Source organism: Oculina patagonica, chromosome 13 (genome assembly GCF_052425735.1).
Source record: "Oculina patagonica isolate OP01 chromosome 13, crgOcupat, whole genome shotgun sequence".
NCBI lineage: Eukaryota > Metazoa > Cnidaria > Anthozoa > Scleractinia > Oculinidae > Oculina > Oculina patagonica.
The window spans coordinates 5,247,380-5,274,034 of record NC_135770.1 but is presented as its reverse complement, the minus strand read 5'-3'; the positions used below and the strand labels follow the sequence as shown (position 1 = coordinate 5,274,034).

The following is a 26,655-nucleotide window of genomic DNA, read 5'->3' as shown; positions in this document are numbered from 1 at the left end:
CTCCCTGGTTATAATCAGCCCAGGGGGGTACTCCGGCTTGTAAATGACGGGGATGATAGAATGGAGGCAAAACTCAGGACCCAAAAAAATCCCTAAGTCTTCCGACATTAGCCAAAAAAATCCCTGGACCAAAAAATAACCCCCCCAAAAATCCCTCGTCAAATTACCCATAAATTGCCAGGAGGGGCAATAATATAACACAAAGAAAATCATAAAAAATTGAACGCTCGTGTTTTTTTATTCATCATACCATAAATACTCCAAGGCCGCGCTAAGGCACTTTTAATAGTTCGTTTTTAATACCCAAAATATCCCCTATTCAAATCAAGTCACCCAAAAAAATACTTACCAAATTTTCCAACCCAAAAAAATCCCGGAGTCGAAAATTTCAAACCCAAAAAATCCTTCGATCATCCCCGTCATTTACAAGCCAGAGTTCCCCCCGGGGATAATCAGAACGCATGTTTTGCTATTGTCATGTCATGCCATGCCAACTTCTAATTACATTTCAGCTTTATTATACAAAATGCTCAACTTTAATTCACTGTTTATTTACAAAAATGGAGAGTGCAATTTAACGGGCCAAACGCTCAACAAATTTTATATGGTCACTTTTACACGACTAAACTAAAGACTGTGATATATTTAAAAATCTTGTGAAGCTCATTTTTTTTTGAAGGCTCATACGCTGCCTCAGCCGTCCAACTGTACATTTATTGCTTTCACTTGTTTTGCTTATTTAATCGATCTGTGGATTGTTCTTGAAGAGGTACTCAGCCTAAAAGAGAAGAAAAAAGAATCATAAAAATGGCGTTTGAGACTAGTGGTTCATCAGGCCGGGGCTTATCCCGGGTTCAGTAGCATGACGCGACTAGCCTCACCCGGGGTCTACGAGTATTTCTACCCCCTCCCTCCCCCTGGATAGGATGCTAGTCCATCGCAGGGATGATCATGCCCCCCCCAGCAGTAAATTAGCCGGTACCCATTTAAACACCTGGGTGGATAGAGGTACTGTGAGAGTAAAGTGTCTTGCCTAAGAACACAACATAATGACCCCGGCCAATGCTCGAACCCGGACCGTCCGATTCGAAGTCCAGCGCCCGTCTCCCACGAAGTGATAACTACTCAAATTTGACGTTTCCAGGAGGTTTTTCTTTTAACAACTGAGTCTCATTTATTTGGTTCTGAAAATAACGAGCTACTTAGTAATGATTTTATAGGGAACAATGGATCACATCTTGACCGAGTGTATCTGAATAACAAATTTGGCAAAATGAAACATCGATAGTAAAAAGAACAAAAAAATAAAACATGTTCCAATGTTTCCACCCAAGATTTAAGAGCCTTTTCATTCAAATAACAATTTGCGACTTGACCATTCGATTTAAATTCAACTAGTTTGAATGTAAAGGACAGGTTGAGAGGTCAAATTGAAAAAAATGTAATTAAATAGGCAAAGATGTCACGTACGTATTTGTAAAACAAACAGCCTAAAGAATACGTTTTTCTATAGCAATTGTATGCAGACGATTTTATTTGGTGTTTTTTTTTTGTTATGGATCACTTTTTAGCATAGTTTTATTATTTGTTCAATTGTAAAGTTTTATCTAATTCAGCGGCTCTAGAGCTGTAATTTGAAGCTTCAATAAACCAACTATCTACCCCTGGTTTGCATTGACCAAACTTACCACAAAATCGACAGGATCCTCGGGGCGCATTTTACAGCACTCTATAAGGCCTTGCGCGAGGGTCGGCATAACGTGCTTCATGAGGTAGTTCCTCAGTGGAATGGACTGGTTTTCTAGCAGCTCCTGTTCTTGACGTTTTACCTCCGATAATCGGACGCGCTGTAAACAGTAATTATAAAATTCATTCAAAATTTACAAAACTGAATTAACGACTGACTGTATTTAAAGGTAGAACAGTTATCGACAAATGCCAGGAAGACATTATAAAGCGAGGACGACTAACGATGACGAGGATGGAAATGGATGGGAATATGGATGAAGCCTGAAAATTTCAGGTTTAACGTTGTAAACTTTGGCAAGAATTTTTTGTTAAAAGACAGAAATCGTTTCTTACCCATTCTTCTTCTCTTCGTTGTCGCTCGGCAGCTTCTTCAGCGTCTCGTTTCTCTCGTTCCTCTCTTGCTTTCCGTTCTTTTTCAAGCTATATCGAAAAGAGCAAGGTTAATTTGCACAAACAACATTCCCTTGGAATCCAGAGTGGGGTACGAGTACGCGATTTCCCAATAAAAGCAAAACAGTGTGCAAGGAAGGGAGGGTCACTTTGGCGGGAAAAATGTGGTAGCCGCGCGTCTGAATCAGTGTCGTTTTTTGGCGGGAAAAAAATGTGGTAGCCGCGCCGCCCGCGAGCGTCTGAAACAGCGTCTTTTATTGGCGGGAAAAATCGTGGTAGCCGTCGTCAGGCGGAAAAAAGAAAACAAGGTTTCCAAAGGTGGATACGCCATCCTCATACCCTTTTTAATATAGACTGAAAAGTATTTTATTTTACCAGTGCCACAATTTGTTAAAGAAAATAACAGATTTGATTTCCGCTGCTCTATTGAGACAATCTGGTAATCAAGCCAAGTGTATAACAACATACCCGTTTCTCGGTTTCAATTCTTTCCATTTCTGCTAACTCTTCCGGTGTAGGACCTGATTAAAACAAACGAACAATAAAATGAAAATCCAACAACATATGGCACTTTGCTTTAGCTTGATCGCTTTTTCAAGTAATTAGAACAATGTGGAGGGGGCCGCAGGGGTGTATGGAGGAAGCCCGGGACCCAAAGGAGAGTTCTGGGTGACAGTGCAGTGCAGCGGGAGATAGAAGAGGCATGCAAAAGTGTGCTTAAGGAGCAATGTCACGATTAGTCCAGTTCTTGAACTCTCTCTTCCGCGCGCCCTTTATAGGGGTTGAACCCAGGCGTGCGAAAAGAGAGTCCAGGATAACTTGCATGCGCATGCTCAGAACGAACCAATCAGAAGCGAGGAGTGTGGCGTCACTTGCTTAGGACGCGTGCGCTAGGATAAAAATGCTCGCTCAAATGACGAATTCAACTACGCGATCAAGCGCGCGAATAAATGCAAGAAAAATTCTTTGCTAAATTGCATCCAAAACCAATTCAATAAACAGCTACAAAATACTGGGAATAGTAAATGGATAGCGAGTTGTGTTTTGGCCGATAGCTTTTAGTAGACATTGACTGGAAAGCTTGGCTTTTTAAAAGTTATTCCGGTGACCCTGCTTTAGTACACAGTCGCGTAGTTAAACTCGTCATTTGTGCACGCGCGTTTCAAAAGTGCTGCCAAATATGGTTTTGCCCCCAATTTTGGGGGAAAAACTAGCGCATGCGCATGCAAGTTATCCTGGACTCTCTCTTTGCGCGCCTGGGTTCAACCCCTATATAGCGCGCGCGGAAGAGAGAGAGTTCAGGAACTGGACTATGTCACGATAAGTCCTTTTTCTGATTACATTAAAATTGAAGGAAACCTCAAAATAATAGTTTTCTAACGTAGGAAAACGACAAAGGAGGAATAAAAACGCGAAAATAACCAAGGATGGTTTTGACCGACGAAGATTAAGATGGATTATGAATGACATTGCATTGTCCGTAACATGGCTCCTTTTAAGTGTTTAATTTGATGTGTTCACAAGCTGATCACAAAGTGGGTATTTCTCACTCCCCAAGCTTTCTAAGTCTCTGAACTGAATAGAAAGAGGAAACATCACAGTCAAATCCAGGACTCACCAAATATCATTCTTAAAAGAGCTACAACTTACCGTAATTTCTTGGTGATCCCATCAGCTTTTTGATTTGTTCCACTATTTTGGTCATTTTTCTGGTTTTATCATGAGTTATATCTGGTGAATAACAAAATAATAAGCAATGAATACAAACCAAATCCTCTTATGATAAGATATATACGTTGAAAAAAGTCTAATTTTGAGCTTTAACTTACATTGTATTCAAGAAGTTTTTGGTGGTGATCAACTCTAAACTATGTGCGAAGCACCTCGACACTACAGGACCGAAACTAGCAAACTCGCGGGACTTAATTTTTGCGATTTTCGCGATTTTCAAAAAATCGCGAAATTAAAGACCCGCAAAAATAAATTTTAAAAGTTCTATTGAATTTTTTATGTTTATTACGCATTTTTGGCCAAATCGCGAAAATTAAGTCCCGCGAAATATGCCTATTCCATTTTCGCGAAATTAAGTTACTGCGAAAATAAGTAACAATAAGGTAATATCGTCCTGCATACTGCTACGATCAGTAATGTAGAAATCATCAAGTAAGTTTACAGTACTTACCAATATGATCAGGGTGTATTTCCAGCTCATCAAAATAATTCAGGACCGTCTCATCTTCCGTGTTAATGGCACGGAACTCAGCTAGTCGACGCATTAAACCTAAAAATGTACAAACAGAGCGTTAGCCAGGCAAAAATAAACTTATTTCAGTACGCCAGCGCACGGGAAAATTACTAAAAAAAACAGTCTTCACAACTTTACAAAGTTAACTCATTTCCCAAAAACCCCGAGCTGACGTTAAACGAGACGATATACAATGACATATTAAAAATGCAATATTGTTGCTTTAAAAGTGTAACATGGTACGATGGACGATTTTAAACATAACTTGCGGCAACATGCAGAAATTTACCAGTTTTGTTCAATTGAGTTGCAACATTGATGCTCGTTTTATTCCAAGATTTGCCAAAAACACGACTTGGCGTACCGACTTTTTTGCCTAGCACCAAATAAAAGAAATAAAATAATAAAATAGGAATTTACAGCGGTACATCCACGGAGTGGCTATTCGTGCACTGTTTCCAGATCGGATTGGAATTTAGATGTGTTGGTTTTTGTGGAGGGTGGAAAACCGGAGAACCCGGAGAAAAACCCTCGGAGCAAGGACGAGAACCAACAACAAACTCGACCCACATATGACGCCGGGTCGGGGAATCGACCCGGACTACATCGGTGAGAGGCGGGGGCCCCCGCCACTGCGCCATCCCTGCTCCTTATATTCATTAGCCCAGAAGAAAGAAGAAACAATTAGAAAACGGAATCGATTGAAAAAAAAGCGTTACCTTCTTCTGTGTTGTGCGTTCCAGCGACAACACTTTCGGGCAAGTTCATCACTCTGTTCTTCAGGAATTCGTCTGCTGCCTCAAGTGACACCACAACCTCTGTGACGATAAAATACACTCAGATTAAACAAAAAGCAACGGCAGAAGACGTGAAAATCAACAAAGAAACGGACAGGCCTGTCACATTACCGGACCTGAAATACAGTGCTTGTATATGAGGGAAAAAACTCAGAACCCTTAGTCAGATAATTAGAGTACAGTCGAGTTTTTAAGTGTTTCATTTACTTAATTGCAAAAGGTCAAGCAGATTTTAATAGGGTTCTTACAGACAAATGTATAAAAAACTAAAAAACGCGTATGCAAGCTTCTAGCAGAGATACATGCGTCAAATTTCATCAGTAAAATCTTCTCCCTGCATTGAAGAAGCTACGTCACGAAATAATCAACTCGAAAAAACCTGCCAATATTTTCAAGTTTGTTGCTTATAATCTGTCACACAAGTGAAAAGTGCTTTTCGCGCGCGCTGATTGGTTAACTCGGAGGTGATTGGCAAAGTGCTATCCACCTCCACTTTGGTGAATAATTGTTAATTAATCTTTCTCAGTTTAAACCATCCTTGTTTATTTTCGGGTTTTTATCACTCCATTTGTTTTTTTGTTTTTTTCTACCACAGAAAACTACTATTTTGACGTTTCCTTTAAATTGAAACTAATCAGAAAAAAAATCAAATTCTACAGAAGTTATTTGACATCAAATTCTTCCCGCCATAACGGCAATGTGGCGGGAAAAAAAGCTTTAAAAGGTTCTTCACTCTATGATGGCTGATGAAGTCATCGATGTTTACCTGGCATAATAAGTTTGTCGTAACTTAACGGTGAATCCTCTTCTCCTTCCTCTCCTTCTTCAGCTGAAAAAACAACAACAATTAAATTATTATTAACAGCAGTTCACTAATGAGTTCCGTCGTAAATTACAATAAAGGCAAAATAATTTCAAAGCCATGAGTATAATAATTTACCTGCAAACAGTTCTTTGGCTTGTTCGTAGGTTTTTGGATATCCATCTAGGATAAATCCCTGAAAACACAAAAAAGTGATTTGTTATTGTCATAGCTGGAGAAACTAAAAATAAGATTCTTTTCATATTCGCCATTTTGCGATTTGCAAATTACAAGGATAGTCTTTGTCTGCGTAAATGCCAAATTGGCAGCCAGAAATGGGAAACGAGACGTTGCGTGTCGACGCAAGTAATAGCCTTCGTTCGTGGGAGAGAAACGCGAGGGAGTCCAAAGAACGTCTGCTTAGAAGTCTTGGGATTATCCGGTGGCATAATGCCTACGACAGAACATGTGGTGCACTTAGGAAGAAGGGCTTCATCATGCAGTGGATGAACATAGCTCAAATACAAACTTAGTTTTTTTCACCTGATTTTGACACGGCATGGAATGCAACTTGTCTTTGTAAAACCTGATAATGTACTGATCTTCATAACGACCTAAAACAAAAACACATTATATCACATTAGGCATGGTAACAAGAAATCATGAGAAGTTCTATATAACGTACACTGCGAAATAGAGTTCTTGTAAAGAAAATAGACAATTTCTGATAGTTTCAATAGATAACTGGATTCTTTTAAGTTTTGGATCATTCAAGATTATTTTGTGACCACGCAGGACAGAACAATATCATTAAAACATTTTGTTGAAAAATCAATTTCCTTATAATTGTCATTTACCGTGAAGTTTCGAAAGTATCGCGACCCTCAATTTTCGATGTAGGCAGCTTTTTTCTATTGCCGCCATTGGAGCGTTAGTACTTTGCTAGTGAACAGGTGCAGGATATATAGACAAATCCAAGTTAATGAAAATGCATCGAAGGTGAAGACATATGTACACACAAAAACGTTATTTATGAAGGGTGTTTTTTGTTGTTGTGAGTGGTCATTTGTCTGTGCGATTTCTTATTACAATCTCAGTCAGAATTAGATGGGGGGTTGTGAGCTACTAAAAGAGGGTTGTGAACTACTAAAAGAGAATTGTATTTTTACCGCTGTTTCTATCCTTGCTGTCCTGAAGAGTCTCCAGAAACTCTTGATCTTCTTGAGCCTTCAGATCATCCTCATCATCACCTTCACCTTCTGCACGAGCTGCACTGCGTTGCTAAAAAATAATAATACCAAAGATAAATTTAACAAATCAACCACATTTTTTCATGGTCTACACTGTTATAGACCAACGAAATGACGCCGTAAAATTTCCAAAACCGGAGAGGAAACCATTAGCCGTAGGTGAGTGGTTTCACTACGTACGAAGTTTTGAACATTTTATGGCGTCATTTCTATGGTATATATATAAAAAAATGTGGTCGATTTGGTTTATACAATAAAACTGAAAACTAACCAGCGAGTTAGATGGAAATCAGCGCGAAATCTCGCGGGCATGGCATGTGATAATAGCCGAACGATGTGTACGAAATTTCTTCCTAAATGTTTCAGTTGACTATTCACAACTCGCCGGATTCTGTTACTCGGAAAAGTCGCGACAATTTTTTAAGTTTCCGAAATTTGTCTAGCGTTGCGTTACAGGTCACGTCAGTTTCATTGAGCTCACGAAAATTCTCTCAGTTATTGCAGTACTAGATATACTGCCTTTCCTGATATGAAAGGCATAAATTTATTGAAACTGATTTGGCTACACTTCTTAACGCTTATACTTAGTTCTGAAAAACGAAAACGAACAAGCCCACCAGTGTATCAGAAACTGATATCCAAAAAATCTACGCTTTCTTCCCAATCTCAACGGAAATGGTTTGAAGACTGTAATACAGAAGAAACAAAATGCATTAAATGGAGCGATGCCTATCAATTAGCCTTTAAATGCACCAAAAGCACAAAACTTATTGAGTTCCAATTCAAACTTTTACATAGGCGAATATCAACTAATGAATTCTTAACAAAAATTGGAGTACAAGATGACCCAAACTGCTCTTTCTGCAAAGAAGAACCAGAAAAATTAAAGCATCTCTTCTGGTCGTGCTCCAAGGTGACCTCCTTTTGGAACTCCTTAACCGAACTGCTAAAATTATCTAAAATATTTCCAGAACACTACACAGTAAACATCTCTGTCGCCTTAGGATTGATACCGGACTGCTCAAAAAATCATCGCCAAATTAATTTCTGCTTTCTACTGGCCAGACACTTTATTTGGATTTGTAAAAATAAAACAAGACCTCCTAAAATAGAAAGTTTTCTACTTTATCTTATGTCGTTGAACAAAGAACAGATGACACAACCAACAAAAAGTGGGATTTGCTGGAAAGCCTTTTAAAGAAGAAATAAAATAAATGAATAAAAACTTATCTCTTTATCTTCACCCTCCCTAGTCGAATATACACAATATATTAGGCTCTAAGGTCCTCTGAACAGGTAATTCCTTCAACGCCCTTCAAGCCCCTCTCAATGACTGACAGAAACAGTTAAAATTTTTGAACAAAATGTCGGTAAGATAAAAATGGCGCAATTTGATTTAGTTTTTATAAGTTACCATTTTTATTTTCATTATCTTTAATAAGCCAAAAGTAGTTGTAGTTTTTTTGCAAATGTATTAAAAGAGATAAATTGTATTGCGCTGTTATAAGTATAAATATTAAATTTTAAGAAATTGAGTATTGTATTGTAAGTAGTGTGTTGTAAACAATTTAATTGTCATGTAGGTAGTGTAAGCAGTGTACTGTACTGTAAGTAGAGTAAGCTTTGTATAGTAATGCGTAAAGCCTTGTATAGTAAGTAATTAGTAGCGAACATGTCAATTTGTAAGAACGTTCTGTGTGTGTTTTTGCAATAAAAAAAAAAAATAAATTAAAAAAATAGTTCTGAAAGTGTATTTTTTGAACAAATTATTATAAAACTTACCAGTTTTTCGATAGCTTCGTCAATGACTTCTTGAATTTTGATGTGATGAAGTTTGTAATGGTCACAGAGTTGTTTGATGACAAGTGTTTTACCAGAAGCAGGTGGGCCCATGATGCAAGCTCTAAGTGGCTAAACAACAACAACAAAATTAAACAATTTGTTAGAACCCACCACTCTGAAATAGTATTAAATAAAAAAGATCATAGTCTTGGGAACCATGTTAACGTTTTTCATGCTCTGCAGTACTGACTCGGAGTTTATATAAAATCTTACCAGAAGGCCCCGTGTTTCTTTGTACTCTTTTATGACTTCATCTATGTTTTCTGTCAGTCCAGTCTAGAGAGAAAAAGAGATTTATAAATAAATGAAAAACCCCTAGGGGCTTTTCAAGAATTTTTTAAGCCCAACAGGAGTCCGCAACACTAGTCTTGACATTGACCAGCGGATTGTGTACCACTTGATGGACAAAAGATAAAAAAAACCACTGAGCAAATCAAACATTTGTTGCATCGAAGATCAAGCACCGAACCTAAGCGGAAGTGAGCGCGTTTTTGTGGACTCGATTCGTTTGGTGAAACTAAGCCTGCACCCTCAAGGAGGCAGAAAAACTGGATGAAGATATTGCTAATGACGTTGCAGGCTTTGCTGCACACGTTGGGTAAAAAAAACTGTTCAAATGGGGAGATACAAGTGAAACAAGTTATTGGGCTCAATGCATCTCGCTCACGAATTACACAGACCAACCACGCGTAAATTTAACCCAACTTCCAGGCGTTCGGTTAGTTGGATAGCAGCGCGAAAAACGGCGAGCGAAAAACTAGGGTAGGGGGTGTGGGGGAGAAGGCCCTCTCGCCCCAAACTCCTCGCCATTTTTTCCCACTCGCCGTTCTTTGCGCTGCTCCCAAAACGCCTGGAACAGGCTAAGTGTTGAAAGACATACGAGGTTAGACAATTCAGGGTTTTACGTGGGCGCATTCAAAAGATGATAAAGAGTGGCAAAGGAAAGTAATTTTACAATAGTCTAGCCTACGAATACAGCCACCTCTCATTCGCTCCCGTATTCGCAGGCTAACAATAGTCATGTCGATCAACTTTTGAACAATAAAGGTATTAAGCTCAACTGAAAACGAGGCGAAAAGCTCCGTCTTTGAGCCTTGGAATAGGACTATGAAAGATAAATGTGAAAGATGCTTTTAGTGACTAACAGTACGGTTTATTATAATAAAATCGACAGCAACACAAAGCATTCAAGCATAAAGATGACGCCGACTGAGGCAAGCAAAACCGAACCGGAAAATGAGAGCAAAGGTTATACTTCGTTGTAAAGGATTGTATGCAAAATATTCCTGTCGCCTATGAATGTACGAAATTTACAATAACGTTTTCATTTAAAATCACCTCTTGTTGAGATTGTATAGCGTTTTAGGCACCCTAGCTGCGGTTAAAGGCTTTTTCTCAGCGGGATAGTTATCGGGTGGAAAGCCACCCGTTCCGAATGTTTATAAAACTTTGGAAGAAAATTCTTTACTTAATCAAGCATGCGTGGTGAACGTTTAAAGAAATCTTTTGAGCCGTTTTTAAGATTTTTACAAAAGCACTCAAAATAAAAAAAGAATTACTCGAAAATTACAACGGGAGTAAAATGCGAGGAAGAAAATTCTGGCGTTATCTTATGCGATTTATTAAAAATCAAACAAACAGAACTTTTTCATTCTTGCATGTTCTATTGGCAATACACAGTTTAAGATATTGTTATTAGCTTGTTTCTATGAAATCTGGATCGCACAAATTTCAAGTTTTACTGATTTCAAGGTTTTCTGTATATCGTATTCATGGCAATATCAATTTCCCTAAGAAATACATTATACTTAACTTCGCTCTACGAACAATAATTTCTTCAGTTTTCTAGCTTGTCATTCCGATTAATATTTTTTAAAAGCTCAATGAAAATGTTAGGTATGGTCCGGAAAAAAAGTGTTTCGAGAAAACTTCAGTATATACGTTTTGAGTTTTTTTTTGGTTTTGGAGATGTTCCAGAATGTTCCAGAATGTTCCACCCGCTTCAATGCATGTGGTGACGATCGCGACCTACACGTACAAACACGAGGGGCACTAACAATAGCGATATCGACACAACTCATACTCATTTTTAAATCACGAATTGAATTCGAGGTCGTGCGATTTTCTATGCCAATATCGAGGTAGCCAGAGGTCTGGCTAGACCAACTACATTGAGTTAAAAAATTTATCCTTGAACGTAGAGTGTTTTTGATCTCGGACACCTTTATTCCCTACAAAGGAATGGCCGCGAAATACGACAATTCACTTGAAGAAATTACTGCTGGCGTTTCAGAGTTGGGTCTCCCCTTAACCGTGCTCAGCTGGAACATTAACGGGCCAGGAAACGCAGATGCCCGACGTATAATGATAGACAGAGTGGTTGAGCACATCGGCCCAGACGTTATGCTACTGCAAGAAACCAAAAAAAGCAAATCCTTCAACGACAAGCGGATCACCAGTGGAAAGTATAACTGTGAGAAAGCTAAAGACAAAGAACAAGCCCAGGTGCTCTATAACAACACATTTGAGAAAGTATCCACATCAAAATTGAATCTAGATAAAATTCTGGAGGAGATGTTCCCTGCGAATCAAACTGCAAATCAACTAAGAAGTGGTTCAGTGCCATCAGTGAAAGTGATAAAGGATCGTATTTGCGCTGTTCATCTACGACACAAACGCACAAAGCGTGACATAATTTTCGTATCTTACCACAACATCAGAAAGGGTGGAGGTGAAGGAGCTGTCAAAAAGAAGGCCTCCGAAGTTTGCCAAATCATAGCAAAAATACACGAGTCTACGGAATGTTGTGTCATAGCTGGAGTGGACTTCAACTGCAAGAATTTCGATCGAGTCCATGTAACAGTTCCAGATTATGATGCAACCTCGAGGAGGGAAGGAAAATCAAAGGTCGACTTTTTTATCTTGGACGAGTCTACAAAGGATTTTAGTGTGGAAGCTTTCGATCTTTTCCCATCAAATAAAGAGGCACCATTCTACAAACGACTGTCAGATTGTGAGCGGGAAAAGTATGACAAAGCACTTGATCATGACCCTTTAAAGCTTTCTTTGGAGTATAAAGATGAGAACGAAGCTACTGGAGAGGGGTACAATTCTACTGGAGAGGGGTGCGATTCTACTGAAGAGGGGTACGATTCTACTAGAAGAAGAAGAAGAAGTATCGTTTATTAAAAACTATTACACTTGGCAGTCCTCGGACTGAATTATGTGTATTTTTACAAATTTATAAAAATGTATAAAAACTATGTACAGGATTTAAAAAATATTAAAAGCTATTTACATTAAAATATATTAAAAACTATTAAAAGTGATCTATACAATGTAATTTAAACTATTGCATATAATAAAAGAATTTTTAAAACGGTTGGTCTTGCATACAGGCGTGTCAAACACTCTCCTGGGGAACGATTCTACTGAAGAGGGGTACGACTCTACTGCAGAGGGGTATGATTCAACTGATTCAGAAGAGGAATACGATTCTTCTGGAGAGGGGTATGATTCTATTGGAGAGTGGTACTATTCTACTGTTCGAGGGGTAGCATATTTTCCTGCATAGCAAGTAACTTTTCATGCTCACTTGCCCCGTGTACATGGATCCAAGCAAGTTATCTTCCAATTTACAAGTAATCATACTAAAAAGTAAACTGAGACAAGCATGTACATGTACATGTACATGTAACTGCCCCAAGCAAGCAACATTTGAGAGCTGCTTATTGGAAGAACAAGCTGAAATTCAAGTTCTTCTTCAAGCCCTGTCACCTGAGACTACATGCACCCATCTGACACATGGCAAAGATGAAGAGCAAATAGTATTTTGAAGTTCTCTTTATACTTTAGGTAAATATCTCAATAGTTCTTACCTCTGATACCCAAGTTATGTTCATTCCTTCCTTGATGTATGTTGCATCCATTCTCAGATTGACCAACAGCATGTCAAAATCAGCTTGCTAAAAGAAAGAATGTACCATCAGTGTCTAGCACAACAAAAGGCTTCAACTTAGCCTGCGTATCAAGCATTCCTGTATGAACAAAGAGCTTTTCTGCATTTTCGCATGGCCAGAATGCAGAAAAAGCTCTTTGTTCATATAGGAATGCTTGCTACCAAGCCTAGCATTAACTCAACATCTGAATATTTTAACACATGTACAAACAAAAAATACTGGTAAATAAAATGTCAAAAGAGCAAATGGATGTTAACATTAATACCTCAAGTTCTTTGATAAGCAGTGCTTCTTCTTTGGTGATGTTCTTGACTTTTCCATTTCCAAGATGTAAGCTTACAACCTGAAACAAAGAACCATACAAATTATTTTGGATTCTGGTGAGCAAGCTAGTAAGCACTCTGAGCAAATTTAAAAAACATTAACAACAAACAAACAAACAAACCACAACAGTAACAAAAATAGCCCATGGATAACTTTTTTTATAACATATCTAGCAGAGGTGCACAATCAACTTCAATACATATGTGTCTGAGCATGCACAAAATCCAATAGTGCACGCTGATAGTGTAAGCAAGTCGCTTTGCCAAAATTTTTTCTCTCGCACAAATTTTTGGCGCTGGCTTAGATCTACGGGGTATATTTCAACTGGCCATGTTATAAAACAATTGGTTCATGCTTTTAGCAGTGCACTATCAGCACTCATTCAGAAGATAGAGTTTCTCTTAACTATCACTTTGAGCACCACTTATGCTTCTTTTGGACTCTCCAAACTTCCTGCGTGCACCATGTAACTTAATACTGCACGCTAAAGCAGTAACCAATTGTTAATTGATATTTGTAACTGGCCTACTTGTTATGTTCTAGCGCCTGGATTAACCTAAGGCACTTCAGCTAAAATGTACAGCGTACCTTGACAATTTCCTCAAGGGTGTTCTTGGAATCATCCACTGCCACTAGATAGCGCACTTTAGGATTCTGATCACAGATGTTCACAATCACTGTGGCCAGGTCCTTGATGTGAATGGTTGGGACGATATTCTGGCCATTGCCAAAGCACTGCAATGCTGGTGCCTGGCCGTGCCATGCTGTCTTGAACAGGAAGTGAAAGATCTCCTCTCCTGCTCCATATGTTAATCCTGAGGCGACGACGTAAGTGATAAACTTGGCCTTGTTTGTTTTTCCGTGCTTGATGACAAGTTTCTCCGCACTGATGTGTGATTTGAAGTTAGGGTGAGCTCTTCTGCGGCGGTAGTCATCTTCGGTGAATGAAATCTCTGGGTCATCCTGTTTGAAAAAAGTTGTCAAATAATGTTTCTTAATATTACATTTTTTAATTATTCTTTATGGTAGCTTATTAACATTTTATTAATCACTGGATTAAAACTACGGGTAAGCATATGCAGTCACGGGAATGAGTGCCGGTTTTTGGCAAATCTTCATTACCGGTTTTGACAAATCTTTTTGAATCAAATTATTTTGTCCAATCAAAAACTAGTGCGAGCACTCACGAGTACGTCAAAAGCAACCACACATACAAATATGTCATGTTGCTTAGCAACTTCTAGGATGAAAACCCTGGGTTCAGTCACTTCTCGGAGAAGTGATGTCGCCATCAACTGGCACTTGTTCCCCCGAATGTATGAGTGGAAAGAGGATATGTTGGGTCGTGTATTAACTCTGACTGATGGAAGAGAAAGAAAGTTCCGAGAGTTATTGTCTATAGCCTTGAGTAAGCAGAGGTTTCTCTTTGTGCTATTATCCTGACTCAAGGGATATTTGAGATTTAACAACAACTAATAATAATAATTATAATAACTTTATTTCTCAGTGTGTAATCTTCTAGCTGGCCATGTCCTCTGAAAAGACCTTTGTTCTGTATCTGATTGGTTGTTCCAGTGTACCGGTAACTTGTATTGGGCGAGCAAGGAACGACTAATCAGAGACTCTTCAAATATCTACTGGGTAGAATTTTTTGGTTACCGTATTTGTTAAATTTCTTTTTTAACAAGCAGTGAATGAAAAATGGACCAGTGTACAAACTTACAGGATCAAGGGGTTTGCTTCTTGCCCATGTCATCACAGTTGATAAACAAATAAACACTTTCATGTTGTTGAAATTCTCCAGCTCTGCATGAAGGGCTAAAAAATAAGTTTAATCTCAATTTATATTATAGAATAAAATGTAATTGTTTTGTATAAAAATAATTCGTATAGTGTGATCGTCCAGGTGAGAGTTGTTCTGAGAAGAACTGTTGTTGGTATATAGCCTCGTATTAAGTCACCAACAACAGTTCTTCTCAGAACTACGGTACTCTCACCCGGGCGATCACACTATACGAACTACTGACACTCCTGGGTTCAAACCATTTACTGTATAAAAATAATGTTATGATTAATTTTTGTAATTATTAATAAATCAACTAATTAGTAATGCTAAAGGTACATGTATGATCAGTATGTAATTACTATAATTCCTATTATCAGTTGGTTTTACAAAAGTTACTTTATGTATTACTAGTTTGAGTTCTGTTTATCTGAGACATTTGAATAATTCTACAGACAGGTCAACGACAATAACTTATTACTTTTATAAAGAATACTTTGACACTTGAAAAATCCCAAGATTGATAAAATTATTATGATATATTAATATAATAATTAACAAGAGGAAATTTACATTTATCAAATTAAAAGAAAAGAGAAACATACCAGAAACTGCCCATGTAGCTTCATCCACCTGATCAGGACTTCCAGTGATGTCATACACAATAATATCACACTCCAGTAAATGGGGAAGAAGATCCTCTTTAGTATTGTACTACAAAAAAAATCAGTCATGGTTTAATTGTTTTTTAATTTCTTTTGCTTGGATTCTGATAATTTATATACCTGCCAACTCTCACGCCTGCGAATTGAAAACTTCGATCTCACGCCAACTCACGCTTACGAACCAATTTCTCACGCCTAGTCGAAAAATGTGAGTTTTTAAAACCACAAACGACACACTTCCCAAAAAATGTAAACTCAAACCAATATGAGAAACGAAAACTCCATGTAAAATGAGTAAATGATGATACTTTCCCCGAAATCTCATTGGGAAGGAGGTCATGTTTGCAAAACACGTACACGCACTGGGTCGGAATATGATTGGAACGTCTTCGGAATACTTCGGACGTCTTCGGAAAACTTCGGACGTCTTTGGAAAACTTCAGACGTCTTTGGAAAACTTCCGACATTGTCATATCGTTTTCTCACGCCTTTGACCCAGAAAAAGTTGGCAGGTATAAATTTATGATTATAAGCAATCTGCCAAGTAAGGAATTCCCACCCCATAACAGACCATAAAAAGCTCAAATTTATTTTGCTACCCCATCTCTGGCTAAAGAGTAATGTACTTTTGTAAATTGTATACCCCATCTCAATTTTTCCCCAATACAATAATATCTGCTATTTTTTTACACATTTCAAAACAACCTGATTTAGATGAGTAGAAAGATATAAATTTGACATAATACACCTTGTTTACCCCACAAAATGTTTGCATAAGCATTGTTTTCAATTTCTCTTGGGATTTACAATGATGTACAATCGTCCCCAGAGAAATTAAAAACAATGCTTATGCAAATATTTTGGGGGGTCATCAAAGTGTGTTATGGGATCGTGAAAAATTAAGTGAATATAAAGTTTTCTCCATTCAGAGATCCCACCTCAGACTAAAAGGTTATTGGAACCCCATCACAGACCTGGAAGGTTGGAAAAAGGGCCACATCACGTGGCACATAACCGTATAGCGTATATAAAGTTGTAATGCACCTATCAACAATCATTGACAAAAGTGTTGACACATTATCAAATTAGGCCCCATTTTATTGTTACTTGGACTTATTTCATCCTTTGCCCGACTTTTCCAACCCCCCTACCCCCTATCAATGTTGTTGTTTGTTTCTAGAAGCCCTTTGCTACAATTTTACAACATTTGATGGGGGAGGGGGTATTTTAGCAGACAGTCATGAAATTTAAAAACTTGAGATAATTTTGCCATAAAAACAGCAGAGCGAAATCAATGTGTCAACTACTTTTGTTAAAGATTGAATGTTAAGCTGCAGGGTGGAGGCCAGGCATAGGAGGGGTATTTAAACTTTAGCTGACTTTTTCTGTTCAAATGCCCCACCGCAGGACACTTGTGGATGGTCAAATAAGTCACTAAACTTCAACAAAAATCTGTTATAAAGTCCATTAAAACAATCAAAAGTCCCCACAAAGGGCAGACAATTACTGTCAAATGACCTGCCTATGCCTGCCCTCCCCCCCCCCCCCCGCAGCTTGACATTGATAGGTGCATAAGGATCTATATACATATTGCACCCGTATTTTAGAACTAAAGCACACACCTCAAACACTTCATCAACCCACTCAGGTTTGTGTTGGGTTGGATCCTGTAAAGTGCCAACTACTTTATAACAATTTTCCTTTGGAATTTGAGGTTGTCCACTAGCTTGAGACTCGTCGTCGTTCCCTTCATCTTCTTCTGCTGTAGCACCGACAACAGATGATGCTAAAACCTTGAAAAAAGTATAAAGAAAAATATAAGTGGAATCCAGTTAACGTTTATAGAGGGGGACATGGGGGTTTGCAATGTTGCTAATTTTTTTTATGCGGTGTTGTTGTGAATAAAATCCCACCCTGCGGTGTTGGGGTGATCTCAAACCCTGTGGTATGCGATGTTGGTGTTTTTAAACCTACGGTGTTCGGTGAAACAAAATTATTCACGGTGTTATGGTTTCTTGTCTGACACTTGTAGAACTAAATTTAGCTCTGCTATCTTTGTTAATCTGTTCTTTATAAATTATACTAGCATATACGACATATACCATATGTTGGCTAAACTTCAGAATACCCGGCCACTTATTTTCATGTCATTGAATAAGAATAGAATCTATTGTGTTATGCCTCGTTCTACAAAAGGTCCCGACACATCTGAAGTTGCTCCCATACATGTTTAATTTGTAACAAAATACAGTCAAATATCGTCTAGTTGATCATTAATATGCTTTAGCTGTCAATAGCAAGCCGTTTTCATTCATAAGTAACTTGATTATATTGTGGTGACGGTGTTTCGTCAAATTTTCTTGCGGTGATGCGGTGTTTGTGTATTATTTTTGCGGTGTTGCAGTGTTCAGGGTGCCTCCATGTCCCCCTCTTTATACTGTCTAGATCATGAGAATCAAAACCCAAAAACTTCATTATAAGTTGAGCAACGTTTACAGAAAACCCCAGAAAATCGACATAATTCACTAAAATTTGGAAGTAATAATTAAGCGAACGAAGTGTCATGTCTTAAACATCGAAAACTAGGTGCAATTTTTCATCAAAATAAAACTGACTTGTTTTGGATGTCAAGACTTGCAGATGAAACAAAGCCTCTGATCACCATTCTTGCAGTTGTAAATCGTTTAAAATAAAATCTTTGTCATCTTGCTTACCCTGCTAATATTTTTCCCAGTGTATAAATCCACATGATTCACGAATACCACTGTTCTTTTAGGGCTATCTTCTCCAGCGTTCAGCAAGTCCGCCATCTTTGCTCTTTTTTGCTTTTCCCTCTGAAACTTGTTGCTATGGCAATAAAACGAGTAAACTTGGGGAGAGCTTTCCCATGATTCCACGTCGCGCGCAATTTTCGCGCCATTCTCCTCGTGTTTGTTGTAAAGAACACGGTTGAATGGCTGCTCCGAAGGAGGAACCGAAAACGATGGCGATTTTTCGAGGAGTTGGCGCTCTTTCTGATCTAAAAAACCTTTTTCCTACAAAAGTACACTTTTTAATTTTCGTAGGATACATGGCACTATTCATAAGTCAAGGTGAATACGCTCAGTTTACGCCGATCGCTTCCGCATTTGGGAAGCACCATTGTCGAAATAAGCTTATGTTTTGGCTATTGAAAATTTCAGCTCATAAATTTCCCCTTCCAAAACCATATTTCGATATCTTTACAAATGCAAAAGCCCATATTAGTCACCAAAACGTTGTTTGTTTACTTTATATTTGCTGTACAGTACAGTGGTTTTATTTATGGTTGGATAATTCAATGTTTTGCACTCAAATATATCGGCCACATTTCTTACTGGATTTCTTTCCAACAGGCATCCTTGTTACAGCTACAAAAGACAAAGACAACCACTACTCCTACAACACTGTTACAGTGGTTCTTTTGACAGAATTTGTCAAACTTCTTGTTGCTGTTGGACTTCAGCTTAGAACGTACGTAAAACTTTCCAAAGATTTGTGCCTTCATATAGATAGACAGCCATTTTGCCTGTAGGGATAAATCAAGACTCACAATTTGTATGCGTATCATGTAATAAGCTTAATTATGGATTTAAAAGGAAATCTTACTTTCCAATCCTTTTGTATCATTTCTATAATTTTAAAACATAGGATGAAAGTAACTTTTTTAAATTTTTTGTGTTTAGTTCAACATTGGGAGAATTTGTGGAGCATGTTCAAGCTAACACTAAAGGTAATTAAATTATAATAGTTCTACCTCAAGCTTTGATAAAAGTTGCAGAGAGCTTTTATTTATTGTATCATACGCGGTACGGTTATGTATCAAACCCACTGACCCAAACCACGGTCAGGACTGGCCTATAACACAAAAACTGGGAGCAATTAACCAACGATCAGCCTCGCTGGAGAAATGCTATCCATTTAACAAATAGATTTCATTTTGCCGTGCGTCTGTTCAGTAATGATCAAGCATGTGGTGCAGGTGGCCCCGGGCGCTGCCGGTGGGTCACTGATGTTCATACCACATTTTGCGTCTTCTGTTCTTTACTGGGCCCGGCAAATGTCTATTTGTTATTCCACTTCCACACTTCTGTGTGGCATGCTGCCGTGCCGTGAGCTAGTTGTTTTGATTTCACTATTGTTTTCGTTACACGGCATTGTTATCCGATTGAATAACAGAAAAATGGTCAATTGAAGTCAACCTCCGATGGGGTTCAATTGCACGGTCATCGAAGCGAACCCAATGCCGGCGTCGTCCAACTGTACACACCGGTCAACTTCAGTTTCGGATATTTCTTTCACTTCTTCCCTCGACTTCGAGGTGACGATGCTGGCGAGTTTCTCACGATGTGCTGACTTTTTGCTTGTGTGGCCCCGCAGTTTGAAAACTTTGCCGACAACTCTGATTGCTCGCTCTGTCCGCGCGAGTCCCCCCCGTGACGTCAACCATGTGTCTTCTCTGATGATCTTGAACCAATCAACGCGCGTAGAATTCAGGTTATTATATAAACTGTTGTGGTGCACAGTGTGCAACAGAGGAAGGAACACAGTGAGAGACTCCGCTTGGCATGAAAAAAAAGACAACAAGATGCCAGCACAGTTTCAACCTATATTGAATTCAGATGTCCAGTTTGTCCAAGAATTTGCTCTTTCAGAATCGGACTGCATACTCATGGGCGAACACATGTTAACTAAATAATTTGATTTAATGTAATTGAATCACTGCCAATGGACATTTTACTCGCTATTATTACGAGGGATTGCCAACAACAACAACCAAGGTGCAAATAAAGTCCTGTCTAATGACCCATGCTGGGCTAGTGAATTTTATCAATCACTTGCCTGATTGGCAAGCAGTATTTTTTTACTTATATTTATAGGCAGATGAAGGAGGTTATTGAGAAAGGCCTTTGGGCTGGCACGCAATGGCTCCAACTTGCCTTAACGGCAAACTGGACAATCCATTTTTATTGCACCCTAAAAACTGGACACACTGTCTTGTACCCTGAACACCTTTTCTCCTCAACACAGTGACTTGACTTCAGTATATATTGGCTAATACATTTTTTTATAAGTCATGTAGCACTCTCAAATTGCTTTTAAGTAGGCTATGCAGTTGAAGATTTAGTCTGTATTTGAGGCTAGGACCACTAGGCTTTTCTCCTCCAAATGTGCACTTTGAGCTGGCTTGGAATATTTCTGCTCCCCCATGAGGGGCTGCTAGACCATCAAGGGGTTACTTCCAGTATTTAATTTCTCAGTACCCATTCTGGATGGACAAAGGCACTGTGAGAGTGACGTATCTTGCCAAAGAACACAACAGAATAATGCTGGTCAGGGCTCAAGCCTGAACCGCTTGATTCAGGGTCCAGCACACTAACTATTAGGCTACTGTGCCTCCCTGCAATTAGGCTGTTGCTGATTGCAAATCCCCTACAATAATTGTTAAAGCTTATGTCGCTTAGTCTTACATATGTACAAACATGTGATTTTCCTAAGGCAGGGTTGCCACAGGTTAGGAAATGATCAGGGAAAAATAAAATTCTTCAAGGTCACAGAAAAGTCAGGGAATTTTATTTTGGGTGAGGAAAAATTGTCATTTTTAAAAAAAAAAAAAAAAAATCAGGGAAAATTGAAATATAACACCCTTGATTTTATACATTTGATGGCTGGAGGCTGCTACTTTTCCTGACATTTTGTGTACCTATTTTCGCTCCGCCTCGGCTTGCGCCCTCTGTTCGTCCCACTCGGCGCCCCGCAGGCGGACCTCAGGGCTGGGTGGGCGGCGCGCCCGCCTGGTGGTCGCGGGTCGCGCCGGCGGCCCGGTCGGTGGTGCGGGCATGGGGTTGTGCGGTCGCCACAATCGGGTGGCGTGGGAACAGTCGGCCACAAGGATGAAGATTAAACTGTTTTTCGTGTCGGCGGTTTTCCGGGGCTCGGCTTGCGACCCCAATTGTTGGGGACCAGTTTTCTGTGAGGTGAAAAGCTCGGCTATCCGAAAAATACGGTATATTTGGTCAGGGAAATTTTATTTTTATCAGGGAAAAGTCAGGGGATTTTGAAAACAATGTCTGTGGCATCCATGCAAGGATAAATCTTGTTTTGTGTTTATTGACTTACACAGTCTGACTATATTATTTTCTTTGTTTTACAGTGATGCTACTCTACATTGTGCCATCTTTCATGTACTGCCTTTATAACAACTTGGCATTTGTAAATTTGTCAAACTATGACCCAACAACCTACTTCCTACTGCTTCAGTTTAGAGTTGTCGTAACTGGAGTTATATTTCAGGTACGGAGTTACTTTAATATCAACTTTACTCAACTAAATTTAAGCTAATTTCTCATCCATCTTCTTCTTAAAGTATTCTATTTAACCTGATAGACGTTTTAATTTCCTATTTGATATCAACTGAAACAAAACTTGCAACAAAAAGCTGTAAAATAGATTTAACCATGATTATTTTTCTGAGTTGCCTTTATAGAATTAATTACAGTTGAATTCAGAAATGGTTTGAGATATAGGGAGTTCGAGTTATCGAGGGTAAAATTTGTAAGAAAACAACCTGGAGGGGAATTGGAAGGGAAAAACCCCAAACACCCCCCAAAAGGTTCAAGATATTGAGGGATCAAGTTAATGAGATTCAAAGGTATTGTAAGGAAGCTGAGTGTTTTGAAATTATTTGTTTTTCATAAGGACAAGTCCCAGTTCTTTGTTTGCATTTTAGGTGTAGTCATGGAAATTTCAGAACTTAATCAACATTTTGAACTCAAGCATTCTTTAAATGCAAGGTGGTTGCTCTGCCAATCCTTTTCAAAATTATAGCATTAGGTTAATGACTTTTCAAAGCAAATCTGCCATTTATTTACTTTTAAGCTTCAGTTTTCACAGCTTTTATTAAAAGATAGTAACCAGTAAAGATTGCAGTATCCATAATGTTATCTTACAGTACCGTATGTCAGTTACAACCAGTTTTTTGCCATTTTGTAACCTAAAGGAGTTTTGCCTTTTTCCTGCTTCATTTGAGTTCCTCATAAGAATCTGTGAAGAATCATAGACTCTGACTGTTTAATGCCACATATTAGCTTACCTATGAGAACTTTTAAAAACAGCTTTACAGTTGTTAGTAAAAATGTCTTTTATTTTCTTTTGTCCATCATTTTTACAGTGTGAACCAGAAAACCGTGAATACTTTCCTTTGTCATGCAAATGTAAATTTCTGCAGAAAACCATCGAATGATAGCCAAAACTGCAAGAAATATAAAACAATGGAAAGAGATTGAGCCAGCAGGTTATTTTTCGTGAATAATTTGTCAACTATTTCCTCTACTTCCTTTTTCAAAGTATAATAAAAGTGTTCACAGTTTCGTGTTCTCACTGTAACTTTGGGTAATCCAATGTCAAACTATAACTTAAAATTGCCAGAGAAAAAGTGTTTTGAAATAACAGAAATACTGTAAAAGCCTTTGTTAAATTTTAATCTCAGATTAACATTAATTGGCTTTTAATCAGCTGTACTTTGCATGTAAACAGGTGATTTAGAAGTAAATAATATAATTATTAAATATGCAAAACATATTAACCTTTCCTTTGTAGACTTCTAGGCCATCATCAGATGTATGATTAAATAATTAGTGTAATAAAAAGATCTCAGTTTTCTATAATAATGCTTCTGAATTCTGAGCTGTACAAGTGTTCTCTCGACTGTAACTGTAATTATCATTACTGTATTTTGGCTGCTCAGTCAGCTTCGTAAATCAAGGTATTTTTTCGTTTTGGATAGCGTGTGTCTTTTTGTATCTTCTCATTGAAAAAACTGAGCGGACGTAATGGCAAAGCGGGACACCTTTTTGTTTCCGTGATGAATTATGGTTTCCGATCGTAGAATGTTAAGCTCTATCATGGCAACAGTGTACACTAACAAAAACTCAAAAAATTTAGCTGCCCGGAAGGAGAAGTGTCTTTTTCAGCGGAGCGCCAGTTCAAGACAAAATGCTCGTGTTTTATACATTTTTTCGAGGTTTGACTTTAATTTTCTCGAGAATGCTTTAGAATTTAATTACGGGGTCACTAAGACGAATGAATTTCGTTGAGATCTTTTAAATAGTATAAAAAGTTGCCCTGCAATGAGTAGATTTTTGGTACTTAATTTTCCACTCATTAAACTTTCAGCGGAATCCATCTTAATGAGTTTGAGAAGACCAGACCATGACTGACTTGTATCTTCCTCATAAATTGTACTTTGTTCCATCGTAGACATTAATGGCTGTAATATTTAATGCAGTCTTTCCTTTTTTGCAGATCTTGTTCAGTAAGAAGTTAAGTGGGTTTCAGTGGTTCTCTTTGTTATTGTTGACATCTGGTTGCATTGTGAAGCAGATCAAATATGAAAACCTCACAGCAGCGGCTGGCAGCTCCTTTTCACTGCGTTTCGATGTGCATCTGGTTTTAATCCTCGTCCAAGTGTTTTGTTCCTGTTTTGCTGGTGTTTACAATGAGTATCTTCTGAAGGGCAAGAGTGGCGATGTTCCATTTATGGTTCAGAACTGTTTTATGTATTTTGATTCTGTGCTTTGTAATTTTGCTGTTCTCTGGACCAATGGCACTCTGTCAGATGCCTTCACCAAAGACAGCTTGTCATCAATCGCTCAGGGCAAAGTTTTGGCTATTATATTCAATAATGCCGCTATCGGCATAACAACAGCTTTATTCTTGCAGCGGCTCAACTCTATTCTAAAGACATTTGCCAGTGCACTAGAGATCATGTTCACGGCTGTATTGTGCTGGTTAATCTTTGGAATTCCAGTTGATGTTTTTACTTTTATTGCAATAGCTATTGTATCTTATGCAGTAATCTTATATGCTCATAATCCTGTTGATAACACACCTAAGCCAGCAAAATCCACCGTGGATGGTCCTCAAAAATCAGATGCAAGTGTTTGAAGGGGTTCTTAAAATATCTAATTTTGATTGTACATGAGGTCACTGAGTTAGTCGTCATTTCCAGTTAACTAGCCCCGTGGCTCAGTGAAAAAAAAAAAAAATAGAAAAGAAAAGTAGATAAACTGGGTTAGTTAACTGACTCACAGTTCGGCATCCTTGCCAGCCAAGTATTACAATGCTGGTTAAAAGGAAATTATGTACCAGGTGAGAATGTGGATTTTCAATTTGTTACACATTAATTTATTGAAAACATATTATTGGTATAGGTGGGGTAAAAGTGGGCAGTTCAATTTAATTGTACAAGTTTTTTGTCCTGACCAGTGCCGTGCTAGTAGGCCAGTATGCCAAATGATGGACTGTGAGTTTGTGCTAATATTGTTAGTAGAATTACAAACTTGAAACGAATTTTGTTTGTTTTGTGGGTTGTCCTGTTTTAGGGCTGCAAAAGCTTGTTACCTGAGGACTAAACTTTTCACATTAGACAGTTGGTTGATTGTCAGCTTGAAGGTTTTTAGGATGTTCGTAATTTACCATGCAAGAGGTGTATGTGTTGTTGCCATTTCATCATTGTAAATATTAAAGTATTTAACCACTCGCGCAAGTGAACAATGTCATTAGATGTTATCTCTTGTTAGCAATGTAGTGTAAAATTGGTGAACAGGTCCTCTGAAATTGTTTACAAGTTAAATGTTTACTTGAAAAATGTAGTCCTGGGTAGTAGATAAATGTTAGGGACCAACTCCCTCCTATCACATCATTAGAAAAACTCTTTAACTGCACTGAAATTACAAGTCTTTATCCAGCAATTGAATAGCTGCCCTGCTAAACTAATTACCTTGGTCGTATTGATTTTTTGGGTTGGGGGATAGGTGAATAACAGAAATAATGATTTATTTTTGTAAATTATTCAAGAAAATATGATTTATTATGCTAATATTGTGGTTGATAAGTTTTTACTGTAATTTTTAATAATATTATTGGATGAGGTTTTTGTGATATTCAGAATAATCAATATATAAAAATTATATTTTTTTTTTTTTTTTTATAGAGATAAAAAAAAGAGGTTTTATTTTATTTAAGAAAAAAAGATATGAGCGGGTAAAGAGAGATTTTGTGTGCGGTTGTGTTTTTTTTTTTTTTGTAAATTATATTTTTTTTTTTTTATATAAAAAATAAAAAATATTACAAAATTTTTTTTTTTTTTATTTTTTTTTATTTTTTTTTTTTTTTTTAAAGACATCACGTCGCCCCAACCCTTTCTTTAAATAACATAAAAAAAAACGGACCCCCCCCCCGCGCGCCGTTTTTTAAAAACCCGTATGAATAAAACCGAATTGGACCCCACTCAGTCCTATTACCATTATTAATCAAGGTCAAGGTTAATGTTATGAGTTGAAACAGACCTGGATATTGTAGTTTGTACTCTATTCACATGAGAATGATACATGGAACACACTCCTTGAACTTCATTGTAAAACTTGTATGCTGTAGCAATCATTAAAATAGTTTTACCATGTGGCATTCTTGTTTGCACCAAAATATATTCACATACAGTATCCTGTCCAAATAGAAACCCAAACAAGCTTCACCCCTCCCCCCTCCCCTCCCACACTTCACAGCGGTCAAACGCAAAAATGACATCACCTCCAGTTTTTGGCGCCTTAGCCTTTTCTAAGAATTTGACCCGAAAGCACGTGCAAACTTTTGTAAGAAATTGTTATAGAAATAGTACGGTGAAAGAAAATTTCAAGCTGGGAAACTCAGTGGAGATCAATTATCAGATTTCCCAACCATAAGCAGCGTATAAACCTTAACTTTCCAGGAACAGCATTAACTTTTAACTTTAAAGCGAAAGCTTTCAGAAAATTTAAGACCTTGTATGAAG

General features: G+C 38.0%; 2 protein-coding genes across 2 annotated transcripts; one reads left to right on the top strand and one right to left on the bottom strand.

Annotated features, from left to right (window-relative positions):
• Positions 1–492: 492 nt before the first annotated feature.
• LOC144636803 (adenylate kinase 7-like) lies at positions 493–18,639 on the bottom strand. Its single transcript, XM_078496001.1, has 20 exons — positions 18,521–18,639; positions 17,429–17,599; positions 15,747–15,855; positions 15,082–15,176; positions 13,947–14,321; positions 13,300–13,377; positions 12,954–13,040; positions 9,289–9,351; positions 9,016–9,144; positions 7,153–7,264; positions 6,527–6,597; positions 6,122–6,179; positions 5,948–6,010; positions 5,104–5,202; positions 4,322–4,420; positions 3,790–3,870; positions 2,608–2,660; positions 2,083–2,169; positions 1,689–1,847; positions 493–778 (listed from the first exon to the last, which is right to left on the bottom strand). Exons 1-20 carry the CDS (start codon positions 18,614–18,616, stop codon positions 740–742), a joined length of 2,124 nt encoding a protein of 707 aa, XP_078352127.1. The 5' UTR covers positions 18,617–18,639; the 3' UTR covers positions 493–739.
• A 99-nt stretch (positions 18,640–18,738) lies between these two features.
• LOC144636643 (UDP-galactose transporter senju-like) lies at positions 18,739–25,776 on the top strand. Its single transcript, XM_078495832.1, has 5 exons — positions 18,739–18,898; positions 19,181–19,298; positions 19,511–19,557; positions 21,979–22,118; positions 24,129–25,776. The coding sequence occupies exons 1-5, from the start codon at positions 18,760–18,762 to the stop codon at positions 24,768–24,770; spliced, it is 1,086 nt and encodes a 361-aa protein (XP_078351958.1). The 5' UTR covers positions 18,739–18,759; the 3' UTR covers positions 24,771–25,776.
• The last annotated feature ends 879 nt before the right edge of the window (positions 25,777–26,655 follow it).

Bases quoted from the DNA above. Each gene is read 5' to 3' on its own strand.
- LOC144636803 (XM_078496001.1), bottom strand. From the start codon at position 18,616: ATGGCGGACTTGCTGAACGCTGGAGAAGATAGCCCTAAAAGAACAGTG. The intron at 15,177-15,746 runs GTATGTTTCTCT...CTTATTTTTTAG, and splicing joins AGCTACATGGGCAGTTTCTG to CCCTTCATGCAGAGCTGGAG. The intron at 4,421-5,103 runs GTAACGCTTTTT...GTACATTTTTAG, and splicing joins AACGCACAACACAGAAGAAG to GTTTAATGCGTCGACTAGCT.
- LOC144636643 (XM_078495832.1), top strand. From the start codon at position 18,760: ATGGCTGCTCCGAAGGAGGAACCGAAAACGATGGCGATTTTTCGAGGA. The intron at 18,899-19,180 runs GTGAATACGCTC...TCTTTCCAACAG, and splicing joins GGCACTATTCATAAGTCAAG to GCATCCTTGTTACAGCTACA. The intron at 19,558-21,978 runs GTAATTAAATTA...TTTGTTTTACAG, and splicing joins TGTTCAAGCTAACACTAAAG to TGATGCTACTCTACATTGTG.